We start from the raw sequence: 12,559 nt of genomic DNA on the forward strand, positions 1-12,559 counted from the left end.
GTGCGTCGGCAGGCGGACTCTCAACCACTGCACCACCAGGGAAGCCCAGGAGTAGAGCTTTTGATCTGAAAACCTTAGGTAAGAGAGAAGCAGGTCTAAACTTAGTGCTATATTTCTGGGGTTTCTTAGGAAGGAGCAGAGATGTTTATGAGAGACATATTTCAGTGGGCAGTTATTGTTGACAGGAAAGCAATGTTTGTGGAGAGAGGCACTGAGACTTGTCTCTGCAACTATGCCAAACAGGTTGGATACAGAGTACATGTTAAATGTTGAAATTTCTCTGCATTTCTGGGTACAGGATGTGACCCACAGCTAAAGCTCAAAAAGACCCTGAAAATTCAGATGGGAAAAGGAAAAATTTGGATGGGAAAACTCTTCAGTAAGTATTCATACAAAAAAGCAAACCAAAGTTATAAGTATCTTGTTGAAATCACAGAGGAGGAGGATCTGGAAAGTTGCATGTGCTTTGATAACAATAAACGAAAGCTCCTTGTATGGTACACATTATTATCAAGTCAATTGTCACTGATATTCTCTCTACTTAACATGCTGCTTATTTATGGGTCTTTCAGATCCTGCTTAAATCCAATATGGCTTTGAGGTAGTATTCCATCAAAACATGGAAACAATAGTACCTGAAACGATTAAAGCAGACTAAAGACAGAATAAAAGAGGGCAGGAAGAAGAAAATTTGTCTTGCAAAAAACCCAGCCCTGATTGAGCTGGTTCATTTGGGTCTGCTTCAGAATTATCAAGAAAAAGAGGAAAAAACAAACAAAAAAGGAGCTATGATAGAGACCGAGCTCTTCAATGAAGCAAATGTCTTCTCTCCTTAAGGCGCAGGCTCAGAAATCCTTATTGTGCACATTTTAGAGGGGACGCCATGTGTTTGGCATGTATACCATACACTTCAGCATCAGAGGGATGTGTATCGTGCAAACACGAGTGACATTCTGTTCTCTCCAAGGAGTTCGACCTTTAGAGGACCTTGCAACTGGACTCAAGTAATTCAAGTGCAAGTGAAATTTGTAGGGTGGGGAGAAGGGAATGGGTTCATTCCTTAGGGTTGCCCAAAAAGGCCACCCTCCTTCTCCCAGTGCAGGCAGAGTCCACTTCCTGCTTATCTGAATGGCAGTTGCCAGCCTCTCGGAGCCCTTGCAAGACATCTGCGCACTGGATTCAGCAAGCCCTTTCCAGTTCTCTTGTAAGGGAGTCAGGGGCATGCTTGTGTGAACGAGGCCAGCAGTGCAGCTGTTGGAGCCTCTTGTGGGCTACATTTTAGCATCCGAGGGAGGTACTGAATTTGGTGCTACAGAGGCTCAAACCAGCCCTTCATGATGGAGGTGCCAAAACTCACTTCCCGTCCTGAAAGCACCCATACCCTTCGACCCAGGAATTTACCCTCCAGCAAAAGTGTAGGAAAAGGAAAACATTTTGTGTATGCAGATCTCATGGCTCCATTATTATTACAATCCCAAACATTGCGATTTCTTCAGGTGATGAAAATGATAATGAAACCCATTTGGCCACAAGGAAAAATGTTCAGGAGGAAAATGTAAGGAAAGACTGAAAAATGGCCTCTGTGAAGTTCACAAAGATGGAAAAATCATGTGCGTAACAAATGGAACGAGCAAATAACACGAAAATGTGAAAACTGTAGGATGGTGGGATTACAGGCAATATTTTTTCCTTAGAACTCTTTTTTATAATTGTTGTAATGTACATGCTCGACACACTCCCTCCCAAAAGAGGAGAAAGAAAAAATATAGTGGATTTGCAAGTTACTTCAAATGTTTTCTTCCAAATAGAGAACAGCTTTGGTGTCTTCAGACACTATATATAATTAGTGGGTTGGCAAGTCTATTTTAAAACTAGGAAATCTTCCTCCCCCTTCAACTATCTCATGCCCACGCCCCTTCCCATACACACATCAGCCCCACACCCTTCCCCCCAAAAGTTTTCTCTTTACATGGTTTTTATCATCTAGGCTTTCATTAGCTTGTGAGTATTCAGGGGAAGCTCCTGGCCCCATTGCTCACACAGCCCATGCTCAGAAAATAAGGAAGCTGCTGTGCAGTATGCCCAGGGCCCGGATGGGGTGGGGGGCAGGGGAGGAGGCTCACTGGTTATTGATTAATTGCCTTTAGTCAGTAGTTTCTTATTATTTACTTAAGTATTTATGGAGTACCTATTCTATGCTAGGTGTTTTGCTGGGCGTTGACAAAGCTACACAAAGAATAAGAAAGACAGTTCCTGTCTCTAAGGGGAGAGGCAGGGCCAGTACAGAACAAGTAAATAGTTTATTGCCCTGCAGCTAAAGAGTCACTAGAATTCTGTAGGTATTAGGTGCTGCCTGGAAGAGTAACCAAAAGTGGGGTCCGGCTGCTCGCTGCTCAAAAGCCAATAAAGAGGCAAGGTTGGTGGAAAGGAAAGTTGGCTTTATTTTGGATGCTGGCAGCGGGGGGGTGGGGGGGAGGGTGGACTCCTGTCCGAAGGCTGACTCCCCCCACTGACAATCGGGGGCAAGAGCTTTTACAGACGGAGGCAGGGGGCTACATGCAGAAACAGCACAGTCAGCTCCAACAGTCATCTTGAACTTGGTCATTGGTGGTCTGATCAGCGTCATCTTGATTGTTTTAGCTACAGTTAATCTTCAGTTCCAGGGTTGGTTTCTATTTCTTTGAGGCCAGTTCTCTGCATTGTGGCAGCTTATGTCATGGCTACAGTCTGGTCATCGTGTGGTTAACTTCTTCCACCTGGTGCTGGTTTTGGTACCTACAAGACAAATCACAGGATATGGCTCAGAATATTATCTGTAGCCCTTGAGGGGAAATTAAAGGTCCTTGACTTTGCTTACTGACTGAACTATTATTGTTTAGTCCTGTTTGCTTTTCTTTGCTTCTGCATTTTCTCACTTCTCTGATTAAACTTATCCTTTGGCTAAAGTTTTTCCACAGACAAAAGGCAGGTGGAGGACATGGGGGGCGTAGACCACAGAGTCCTGCTCCATTTCAGAAGGCTTCTTATTATACTAAGGCCACAGAACAAGAGTTGGGACCCTGTCCTGTTTCTTTTCCCCTTTCTGGAACCTGCCAGAGTGAGTCAGAACATCTGCCACTGCCAGAGACTGCCCTTCATCCCCCTCCTCCCCCCCCCCCCACCCCAGGGCAGACTTAACCAAAACTGAGGTCTACCCTTGGCACAGACACTCGGGGCAGGAGATGAGAGCCGAGAACAGGTTGAGCAAGAGGGAGCCCCTTGCAGGGTGACCACTGGTCAGCTCCAACCATCTGGACCTAGGGAGGAGGTTCAGCAGCCAGCCCTACTTGTAATACCCCCTCATCTCAGGCCTTCTGGTTTCAGGCCCTCTTATCTCACATGATGCCACCAACCCAGCCTCTCCTCCCTCCAAGCCAAACTGCAGGGCAGCCTCCCTAACTCCGCAGAGTTGTATGTATGTATGCTTTTTTTAATTAAAAAAAAAATTTTATTAACTTTTTGGCTGCATTGGGTCTTTGTTGTGGTGCACTGGCTTATCATTGCGGTGGCTTCTCGTTGCGGAGCACCTGCTCTAGGCGCTTGGGCTTTAGTAGTTGCAGCACACGGACTCAGTAGTTGTGGCACACAGGCTTAGTTGCTCCTCGGCATGTGGGATCTTCCCAGACCAGGGCTCGAACCCATGTCCCCTGCATTGGCAGGTGGATTCTTAACCACTGCGCCATCAGGGAAGTCCCAGTCACCCACAGTTTTAATACTTGATTCTAACTACAAGCTCTTTGGTACACACTTTACTGCTGATCTTGTTGAAAAGGTAGCATTGTTTTAGAGTTGAGGACAGAGGAAGGAAGACAGGGAGGAACAGCTAGGAGACTTGGGACTGGCTGTTGACAAATGTGTTTGAAGAATGAAGATGACTGAACCTGATTTAGGGAGCAGGATAGTGGATGAGAGGAGATATGGGCAAGACATTGCAGTCAAAGGAGGTGCAACTTCTTACTTACTTTTAGGTCTTTCCATCTATCACTATTATTCATTATGAAATGTTTTTGAAGGGAAACTTACGTTTACAAACCTTAGGATGATTCTGCCACCTTTAAAAATAACTTCTAGGATTTTGGCTTAAATTGGTTTTCAAATTTATTTTCAGACAGCTCTGCTTGTGGATCCATTAATTCTTTAACTTTGGACTCTACTCTCGTAAGAATTCCCAAGCAATTAATCAAAAGTCAGTGTTGCACATACTGGCTTGTGTACTGATGAGCATTGTGGAGCCTATACTTTAATGTTAACCCACGTAAAGAAATAATTTTGTTAGGTTTCTAGGAAATTGCATTTCTATTATAAATGTATTTTCAGTCAGTGCTGACCACTTTACCTTTATAGCTGTGTTCTCTCCTTTTTTGATTGTCTTCTTCAAAAAGAAAAGCAAAAGCCAGACACAAAGAAATGGCTAACTTTCTGGTTGGATGTCCCTGGGGGTAAAAAAGTAGTTAATTGATAACTAACTCTGTGCCAGGCATTATTTGACCATCACAGAAATCCTGGAGTAGGTATTGTTATTATGTCTGTTTTACAGATGAGGAAACGGATGATTGGAGAGTTTAACTTGCCTAAAGCTGTCTTTGGTGCTGTCAGAGGTGGATCTCAAATCTTCCTCCTTTTTGCTGTTAGTCACCAGCATCGCAAAGAGGATTAAGGTGTAAATTTGTTCTTCTTCTCTCCCTCCCTTCCTTCATTTTTTCTCCCTCACTCCCTTTCCCTCTCTTTCTTTTCTCTCTGTATTTTTTTTCTCAGTCTCCCCTTTCAATCTTTACACACAAATAGTTTCTTTATGCCAGGCACAAATGCTCCACAATTAATTCAATTCTCCTATCAACTCTGTGGAGTAGAAACCATGATCGTCAACGTCATACAGAGAAGAAAGCTGAAGCAGAAAGGGGTTAAGTAACTTGTCCAAGGTCAAACATCTTGTCAGTGTCATTTTAACACTAGAATATGAAACAGGTGAGTTATATTTTCTAGAATATTAATCTCATTAATGTAAGCCTTCCAAACAGGCACGACTGTTCCTTTCCCCGATAAAGTGGAAATGCCATAGCTGACAGATTAGCACGGTTTATGAAGGCAGAAAGGATGAGACTGGAAGCATTGTACCAGCCCAGGAGGCAGCGTCTGGCGTCAAAGGGTCTGCTGTGTCCCGGAAACCCAACAAGACTTCTGTTGAGCAGAAGGGCGGGCCACGCAGCCGGGGGAAAACGAGGCTGAAGTCACCAGGGGCAGAGCCTTAAATGCCAAGCTGGGGATCGCTCTCGGTAGGACCAGGGACCCTGGGCCTGGCAGCTGGACCGAGGTCTCCCGGGCGGTGGACTCCGGGACGAGGACCTTCAAAGAGGAGGGGGGGCTGCTTGCGAAGGGTCAAAACTGTAGTGGGAGAGCCCGGAAGGATTGTGCGGGGGTGGAGCTTGCGAAGCTGGAGTGACAGGGAGAGGAGGGATTGTGCAGGGGTGGAGTTTGCGGAGGAACAGGCCTAGTGGAGGGGCGGTCTCTTGGTGGGCGGGGCTAGAGGGCGGTCTCTTGGTGGGCGGGGGCTCCAGGAGGGGCGGAGCCCTCGGAGGGGGCGGGCCGGGTCCTACCGTGTCACAGCGTCAGCTCTGGAGGGACGGGCCTGAAGGGGCGGAGCCCGCAGGGGGCGCGACCCTGCGTGACCACCTCTGCGAATCCAGTCCTGCTAGCCGCGCGCAGCTCGCAGCCCGCCACCCTGCTCCGTGCCCATCAGCATGTCTTTCGTCCCAGTGGCCGAGGATTCCGACTTCCCCATCCACAACCTGCCCTACGGCGTCTTCTCCACCAAAGGCAACGTGAGCTGCAGTGCTCGGCTTCCGGGCGCGGGGAGGGAGGGCTTCCCCTCCGCCCGGGACCCCCACGCCACCTTCCTGATCCGCCCCTGGCCTCAGCCCAGCCCTGCCACCTCCGCCAGCACCCGACGGAGCAGAACATCGGGCCCGTTGTTTCCCTGCTAGACGCCTGTCGCGAAGACCGCCGGTGTCATTTGGGGCCTAACGAGCGGTGCCTTGCATTCTCCTCCCTGGGGAGTGCGATGGGAGGTGGGGTGGAGGCAAGGGCCTTTTTTCTTTGGAGGGGCCGATCATGGATTGTACTTGTGGGTTCAGATACCTCCTGGTAACTTTCTAGATGTGCAAGTTATTGAAATTCTCAGCCTCAGTTTCTGCAGGTTTGTGTGAGAATTAAACGCAGAATGAAACGATACATATGAGTCTCCCTTTCAGGTAGGCAGAGCAAGTTCTCTTATTATTACAGAGGAGTTGAAGCACAGTTATACTGCCTACTCCGAAGTCATTTGGCTTTGTCGTCTTCCCCCAAGGCACCACGTTGTAACCGGTTGTTTTCTCCCAGGTTAGCCTCTAACCCTAGAACTCGGGAAATATTAACTGACCCGGTATTTTCAGTAGCTCGGAGGGATGAGCGCCTTTGCTGGCGGTAGAGGCCTGGGATCTAAGAGGTTACGTTTCTTTACTTCCAGCTGGACTTCTTTCAGCTCCCTGGGCTCCCTGGCATTCCCTTGCTGATCAGAAGAAGCCCTTTTGGGCAGAGAAATGAAATTTCACTTAGTAAGTGTAGTCTGATTGGCAGAAAGAGATCTTTGAAAACTGGGGGTTTATCAACAAAGATATAAGAAGGTCCCTGGGTGGGGAAAGCAGATTCCCCTGGATTTATTCATGGTATTTTGGGCTTAGCTTTCTGCTCCCAGCTTTAAAGGTAAACTCCTGATTCATAGAAGCCCAGAATCTGCTCGCGCCCAAGTGTTCGGGAACCGTTTGCTAAATGGAGTTCCTGTCAGTTAGCCCCTTCCTGGAAACTGGGTTCCCTGCCCCCATGGCAAAAATGCCTAGGTCTAGAAGATTCAACATGGGGTTTCACAACTGCCTGGCCTGGCCAGTTAGTTGTTGCAAGGATGCAAAAAGGTAACACTCAGTTCCCTGGAGGGCCGCAAATACAAATAAGATGCATGTTAAACCTTAACCTGTGTTAGCCAAGTGCACTCTGCTGGCGAGCCCTTCCCTGCACTCCGCTGACACTTTGTCCTCAGCTGTGTGTCCTCAACCTTTACTCCACAAATCCATTAGGCAGAAACCTTTGGGGGGGGGGTGCTCTGACTTGTTCTCCCATAAGATTCTGGAATGAACGCCCCTCAGGGTATGGCTAGTGGCTTTCAGACTCCATGCCCCAGCTGTTCCACATTAGAATGTGCAAGGACAGCCACTAGGGAGGTTTACTGCCCTCTGAAAAGAGTGCTGGGGGTTGGGAGTGGGCCCCCTGGGCATTGCAGAAGGCTGAGGGCCTTCAAGTGGAACAGACTGTGTCTGAAGCTATGGCGGCAGGCACTGGGCATTCCAAAGGTGGTGGCTGCCTCTCCAGGCTGACCTAGTCGCCGAGACACAGCCTCCCACTCCTCCATGCCAGTGGCCAGCCGTGCATAATTTGGGTGGAACAATAGTGAATTAATCCGGCTTTCATTTTAGTCATTCTTTTATTCAGTGAATGCTTATGGACCCCAATTCTGGGCCAGATTCTGGGCTGGGAGTTGGGGTTCAAAGGCACACGGGACACCCTTCCTCCATCTTGGGTTGCTCATGAACTAGTAGAGCAGACCCTGGCTCTCTCTGTGAAGACAGGGACCGTGGCTTCTGAGAAACAGACGCTGCAGTAATCTGGAGCTGACGGCCAAGGTGTTCAAGTCCCCATGGTTCCGGCCCTGCCTCTGCCTCCAGACCCTCTGCTCTCTCTAGCCACACTGGCTGCCTTTCAGTTTCTGAAGTATTCTTTTTTTTTTTTTTTTTTTTTTAATATTTATTTATTTACTTTGGCTGCGCTGGGTCTTAGTTGCAGCGCTGGGGATCTTTTAGTTGCAGCAAACTCTTAGTTGCAGCATGTGGAATCTAGTTCCTCAACCAGGGATTGAACCCAGGCCCCCTGCATTGGAGGCGTAGAGTCTTAACTGCTGGACCACCACGGAAGTCCCAGTTTCTGGAACTTTCTAAGAGCAGTTTCCTGCCTCAGGACCTTCGCACGTACTGTTCTTTCTATCTGGAATACTCTTTTTTTCCTACTCTATGTATGCCTGATTTCTTCTCACTCTTCTGGGCCCAGCTTAAATGTCACCTCCTCAGAGAGAGCTGTCCCCTAAGCACCCTCACTGAACTCCAGCCACAGTTATCGTCTGTCACCTCACCGTGTGCCTCCTTTTGCTTCTGGAGGTTGGGAACCATGTCTCTCCTCTATCGTCAGTGTACTGCTGGGATGAAGTAGACGCTCCATAAATTTTTTTGTCTGAGTGAATGTCTGTCCTGTGTCTGGTCTGGCGATAAGAGATTTACAGATGTTAATTAATTGAATTCTCACTACAAACTTGCTGTTGTGCTACTGTCCCCATTTTACAGATGAGGAAACTGAGGCTCAGAGAGGCTAAGAGTCCTGCTCCAGGTCTCACAGCCAGTAAGAGGCAGATTTGGGGTTGCACCCCACAGCTGTGAGCTCCCAAACCCCATGCTTTCCCCTCTGTCAAGCTGGGAGGTGGGTAAAGATTTCCTTTGGACAACATTCTATCGGATATGACCAAATGTTATAAAGCGGAGGCAATGCACACGCATTGTCGTAAAGTTAGACATAGGATATCTCTTACTAATTTGTCTCCCTCAGGTTATACATGGGAACCTGAGGCCCTCAGAGGACCAAGGACTTGTCCAAAGTGATAAGATGGTGAATGACAGAGTAGGCAGGACCCCAGGGATCGGGAGTCTAACACTGAAGAAAATAACTCCCAACAGTTAAAGTAGAGGGACTCACTGTCTCAGGTCCTCACGTCTAGGTCTAGAAGATTCAACATGTGGTTTCACAATTGCCAGGGTTTGGAACACAAGGGCAGCTTCTTGCCATTGCTTGCAGCCGAGGAGGCAGGCAGCCACACTTGTGATTAGGTCTCTGATGTTGCTCAGTGGCCTCGGTTCCTTCCTGCAGCCTGGTGTGGGGGCCAGGGTCAGAGAAGTGGCCCAGGGGTCTGCCTGTATATCCCTTAAGTGGGCAGCCGCTGGGGTCCAGGTGGCCCAGCTCATTGCCCAGGGAGATGAGGCCCAGGGAGCTGGGAATGAGGACCACCCTCTCCAGGCAGCTTCCTCATGAGCAGGGTCTGCCCGGGGCCTCAGGGCCAGGTGAGGGTGTGGCTCCGGTCTACCCCTGTGCACGGAGGGATAGCCATCTTCTCTCAGCCCCCTGAAATGAGCAGCCACTGGAGATAAGGCCAGCCAGTAGCCCCACCTCTAAACTCTCTGGAGCTGAAATGGCAAAGCTGGTGGTTCAGGAGAGCTGGAAGCTCAGCTCGGGACAGAGCTTTAGGAGGTCGAGTCTGCAGACATGCTCTCAAGTTCCTTGTTGATGAGCAAATTTCAGGGCCATGTGGACAAAGGTCAGGCTTTGCCAAATATTTGCGATATTGTCACACTCAGGCCTGAAGCTGGGATTTGATGGTGCAGAAAGGAACTTTTCCTGCATGCTCTGAGCAGTCGGCTTCATGCTCCCTGGTGACCCGAGCTCTGCTCTGTTTGAGCCATAACAGAGCTCATTAGTCCAAGCCCCTGGCCCTCAGCACTGTGCCTGGGACATGCTCTGCTGTGCAGAGGAATTGCCCCCAAGGGAAGGCCTAGGTTAAACCTGAGAAATAATGCAGTTGCCCGGTGAGGTGGTGAGCTCTTCATCACTAAAGGCATTTAAGCAACACCTGAGGAGCTTTGCTGGGGACTTTGCCTGGATAAGGGGCTTGGACTAGGCCTCTTTCAACTTACCCACTCCAAGGGGTGTTTGATTTATTTTCCATTCAGGAAACACAGATTCTTTTCCCTTCTTGTCCTAGAGGCAAGCATGGCACCAGGTTCTTCCGGGACAGAGATCACAGGGTCAATTTCAGCCCTCTGAGAGGCAAAGGGAGCTGGGGTACGGTGCTAAGGATCCAGTTCCTCAGTCCCTCTCCACAGAGGGCCATGTAAAGACAAGAGCCATGGGCTTGTAAATAGACAGACTTGCTGGGTAAGTGAGCCAAGCCCGGCTGAGGCTTTGCCCAGTGCTGACCATGCCACCTTCCTCCCAGCCAAGACCAAGGATCGGCGTGGCGATTGGTGACCAGATCCTAGACCTCAGTGTCATTAAGCACCTCTTCACTGGGCCTGTCCTCTCCCAACACCAGGATGTCTTTGATCAGGTAGGACATTGTGACATGGCTTGTCCTGGATCTCAGTGGCCTTTGTTGCAAATGCCACTAAGAAAATGCCCTTTGCCTTACGTTTCTGATAGAGGTAGTGCCTTGAGGGCTCAGAGATTTTACTCGGGTAAGGTTGGGGGTTGGCTGTGAGACAGACAGGCTGGCAAGAGGTAGCCTTGGGACAGCGCAGGGTGGGTTCCTAGGTGAGAAGAGTGTCAGTCCCGGGCTTCCCTAGTGGCACAGTGGTTGAGAGTCTGCCTGCCGATGCAGGGGACAGGGGTTCGTGCCCCAGTCCGGGAAGATCCCACATGCCGCGGAGCGGCTGGGCCCGTGAGCCATGGCCACTGAGCCTGCGCGTCCGGAAAAAAGAGTGTCAGTCCCTCCACAGTCCTAGGCCCTCCCCAGTTGTCTCTGAGATGATGCTCTCCAATAACTGGTTCATTTCCTCATTTTAAGCTGGTTGAGTCTCTGCTTGTTCCAGGCCGGTGCTGGGCCCTCCGAGGGAGGGAGCCATGAGCCCTGCCCTCCAGGTTTGATTCCAGCCTGGGAAGAATGGACAGCTTGCCCCAAGTGCCCTCTGTGTTGCCACCACTTTAGGAGTCAGCCTGAAGGATACGTACATGAGTGATGGACGTGAATTTACTTCCCTGTAAATGGTCCAGTGCTTTGGTGTGCATCCTCCCTCCCGTTCCATGGAAGGAAGATGATATATATTGAGTACCTCCTATGTGTCAGGAGTTTTACACACATCTCTTGTTCAATTCTCAGGACGACCCTCTCGCATAGGAATGGAATCCTTATTAGATGGATGAGGGTCTAATCTGAAACGGGACACAATTCTCCCAAGTCACATGGCTATAAGGACTGGAGCTGGGGTTGGAACTCTGGCCTTGAGAATCCACAAGTGCTTTTTCTGCTACACTTCACTGGCTCAGAAACCTCTTCTTAACTTATGTGAAGGGGATTGGTGTAGACTGCAGTACCCCTGCAGACCGGAGGCCCCTCCTGGAGGAACGCAGCCATTTTCACTGCAGGCGGGGCCAAGCTTAACCAGGCAGCTGTCCCAGATAGGAGCCCCCAGGCTTTGCCAGTTGCAAGTCCATGAGGGGATGAAGCCCCATCAGGAAAGATGACACATCTCCCCAGCTCAATGAACAGATGACAGAACTAGGAACCAAAGTCCTGAGAGTTGGAATGAACTGGGATAAGTGACAGGGGACCCAGAAAGCTGGCCAGGCTCTCTCCTGTCAGTAGGAGGGGTAGCACAGGGGCCTTTCCCACGTGTGATCTTCTTTCTTCCTCCGCATCTTGGTCCTAGCCAGCTCTCAACAGCTTCATGGGCCTGGGTCAGGCTGCCTGGAAGGAGGCAAGGGGATTGTTGCAGAACCTGCTGTCCGCCAGCCAAGCCAGGCTCAGAGATGACACGGAGCTTCGGAAGCGGTGAGGAGCCCGTGGACCGTGGTGGGTGGGGAGGAGGGGACCTGGCTTGTCGGAAGAGGACGGTGTGGTCGTCAGGGACATTCTGAGTCACGGGTTGGCTGCCTTGGCCTCATCCAGCCCCGACCTGGGCTGCATTTTGGTGAGAGGGCTCTGGGCCGACTGGGATTACCTCTCTGCCTGGACTGGGGTGTCCAGGCCATGCCTGGCCCACCGGCCCACTCCCCTGTTCACTCAGCCATTCCTCTTCAGCATCATTTGTGTCCTTGTCTGGTTTCCAAACAAGGGGTAATATAGCCCATTGCCTAGAGTGGAACATAGAAGCGAGGGAGAGGCAACTTGTCTTTAGTGGGTGGGTGCCCATCCTGGGGTGGCCCCAGGCCAGTCTGGAAGTGCTCGCTGAAGACTGTGAGCAGGACTTGGGCCATGATCTAGACTGAGCCTGTGAATGACCAAAGCTCGACCTTGAAGCCCCTTGTTCTGTGTTTCAGTGCATTCACCTCCCAGGCTTCCGCCACAATGCATCTTCCGGCCACCATAGGTGAGTCCAGTCTCTCTACCAGGACGCACACGGAGCAGCTGGCTGCTCAGGGGCAGGCACAGCTTGAGCAAAGGCCTGACGAGCCGAGCCCGCGGGTGGGAGGGGTGTCCGCCACTCTTTTGCAAATTCCATTGTCTGTTTCAGGAAGTCTCGGCTCCTTGTTTCTTTTTCGTTTCTCAACTGGGAGTTCTCAGAACGAATTTTTAGTGAGGCGAATTTGTGTCGCATGTCGGGCATGCTCTCCCGGCCCCTTCCGCCCACCCCTCCTTGTTCTCCCGCTCCGACCCCGCCTCGGAACTGGCCCTTCTCCG

The 12,559-nt window shown here is 50.2% G+C and overlaps 1 protein-coding gene and 1 long non-coding RNA gene across 8 annotated transcripts in view; both read left to right on the forward strand.

Annotated features, from left to right (window-relative positions):
• Positions 1 to 307: 307 nt before the first annotated feature.
• On the forward strand, positions 308 to 5,477 carry LOC116747873. Of its 2 annotated transcripts, none has more exons than XR_004348128.1 (3): positions 308 to 379; positions 4,577 to 4,697; positions 4,839 to 5,477. It is a non-coding gene; the product is annotated as an uncharacterized LOC116747873 (long non-coding RNA). The 2 variants fall into 2 exon arrangements; XR_004348127.1 differs by lacking the exon at positions 308 to 379 and adding an exon at positions 1,509 to 1,610.
• Positions 5,478 to 5,654: 177 nt separating this feature from the next.
• The window catches only part of FAH (fumarylacetoacetate hydrolase), a 35,933-nt gene continuing 29,028 nt past the window's right edge, over positions 5,655 to 12,559 (forward strand). For 3 of the 6 annotated variants that reach the window (XM_032620389.1, XM_032620397.1, XM_032620407.1), the window contains exons 1-4: positions 5,655 to 5,858; positions 10,160 to 10,270; positions 11,589 to 11,710; positions 12,199 to 12,248. In XM_032620389.1, coding sequence (XP_032476280.1) covers positions 5,778 to 5,858; positions 10,160 to 10,270; positions 11,589 to 11,710; positions 12,199 to 12,248 — 364 coding nt within the window. In that variant the 5' untranslated portion in view covers positions 5,655 to 5,777. Of the gene's footprint in view, positions 5,859 to 6,337; positions 6,415 to 6,541; positions 6,630 to 10,159; positions 10,271 to 11,588; positions 11,711 to 12,198; positions 12,249 to 12,559 lie in introns of those variants that run through there. The other 3 variants (XM_032620416.1, XM_032620426.1, XM_032620433.1) reach the window with 2 other exon arrangements.

The sequence above is a fragment of the Phocoena sinus genome, chromosome 2 (assembly GCF_008692025.1).
Source record: "Phocoena sinus isolate mPhoSin1 chromosome 2, mPhoSin1.pri, whole genome shotgun sequence".
Classification (NCBI taxonomy): Eukaryota; Metazoa; Chordata; class Mammalia; order Artiodactyla; family Phocoenidae; genus Phocoena; species Phocoena sinus.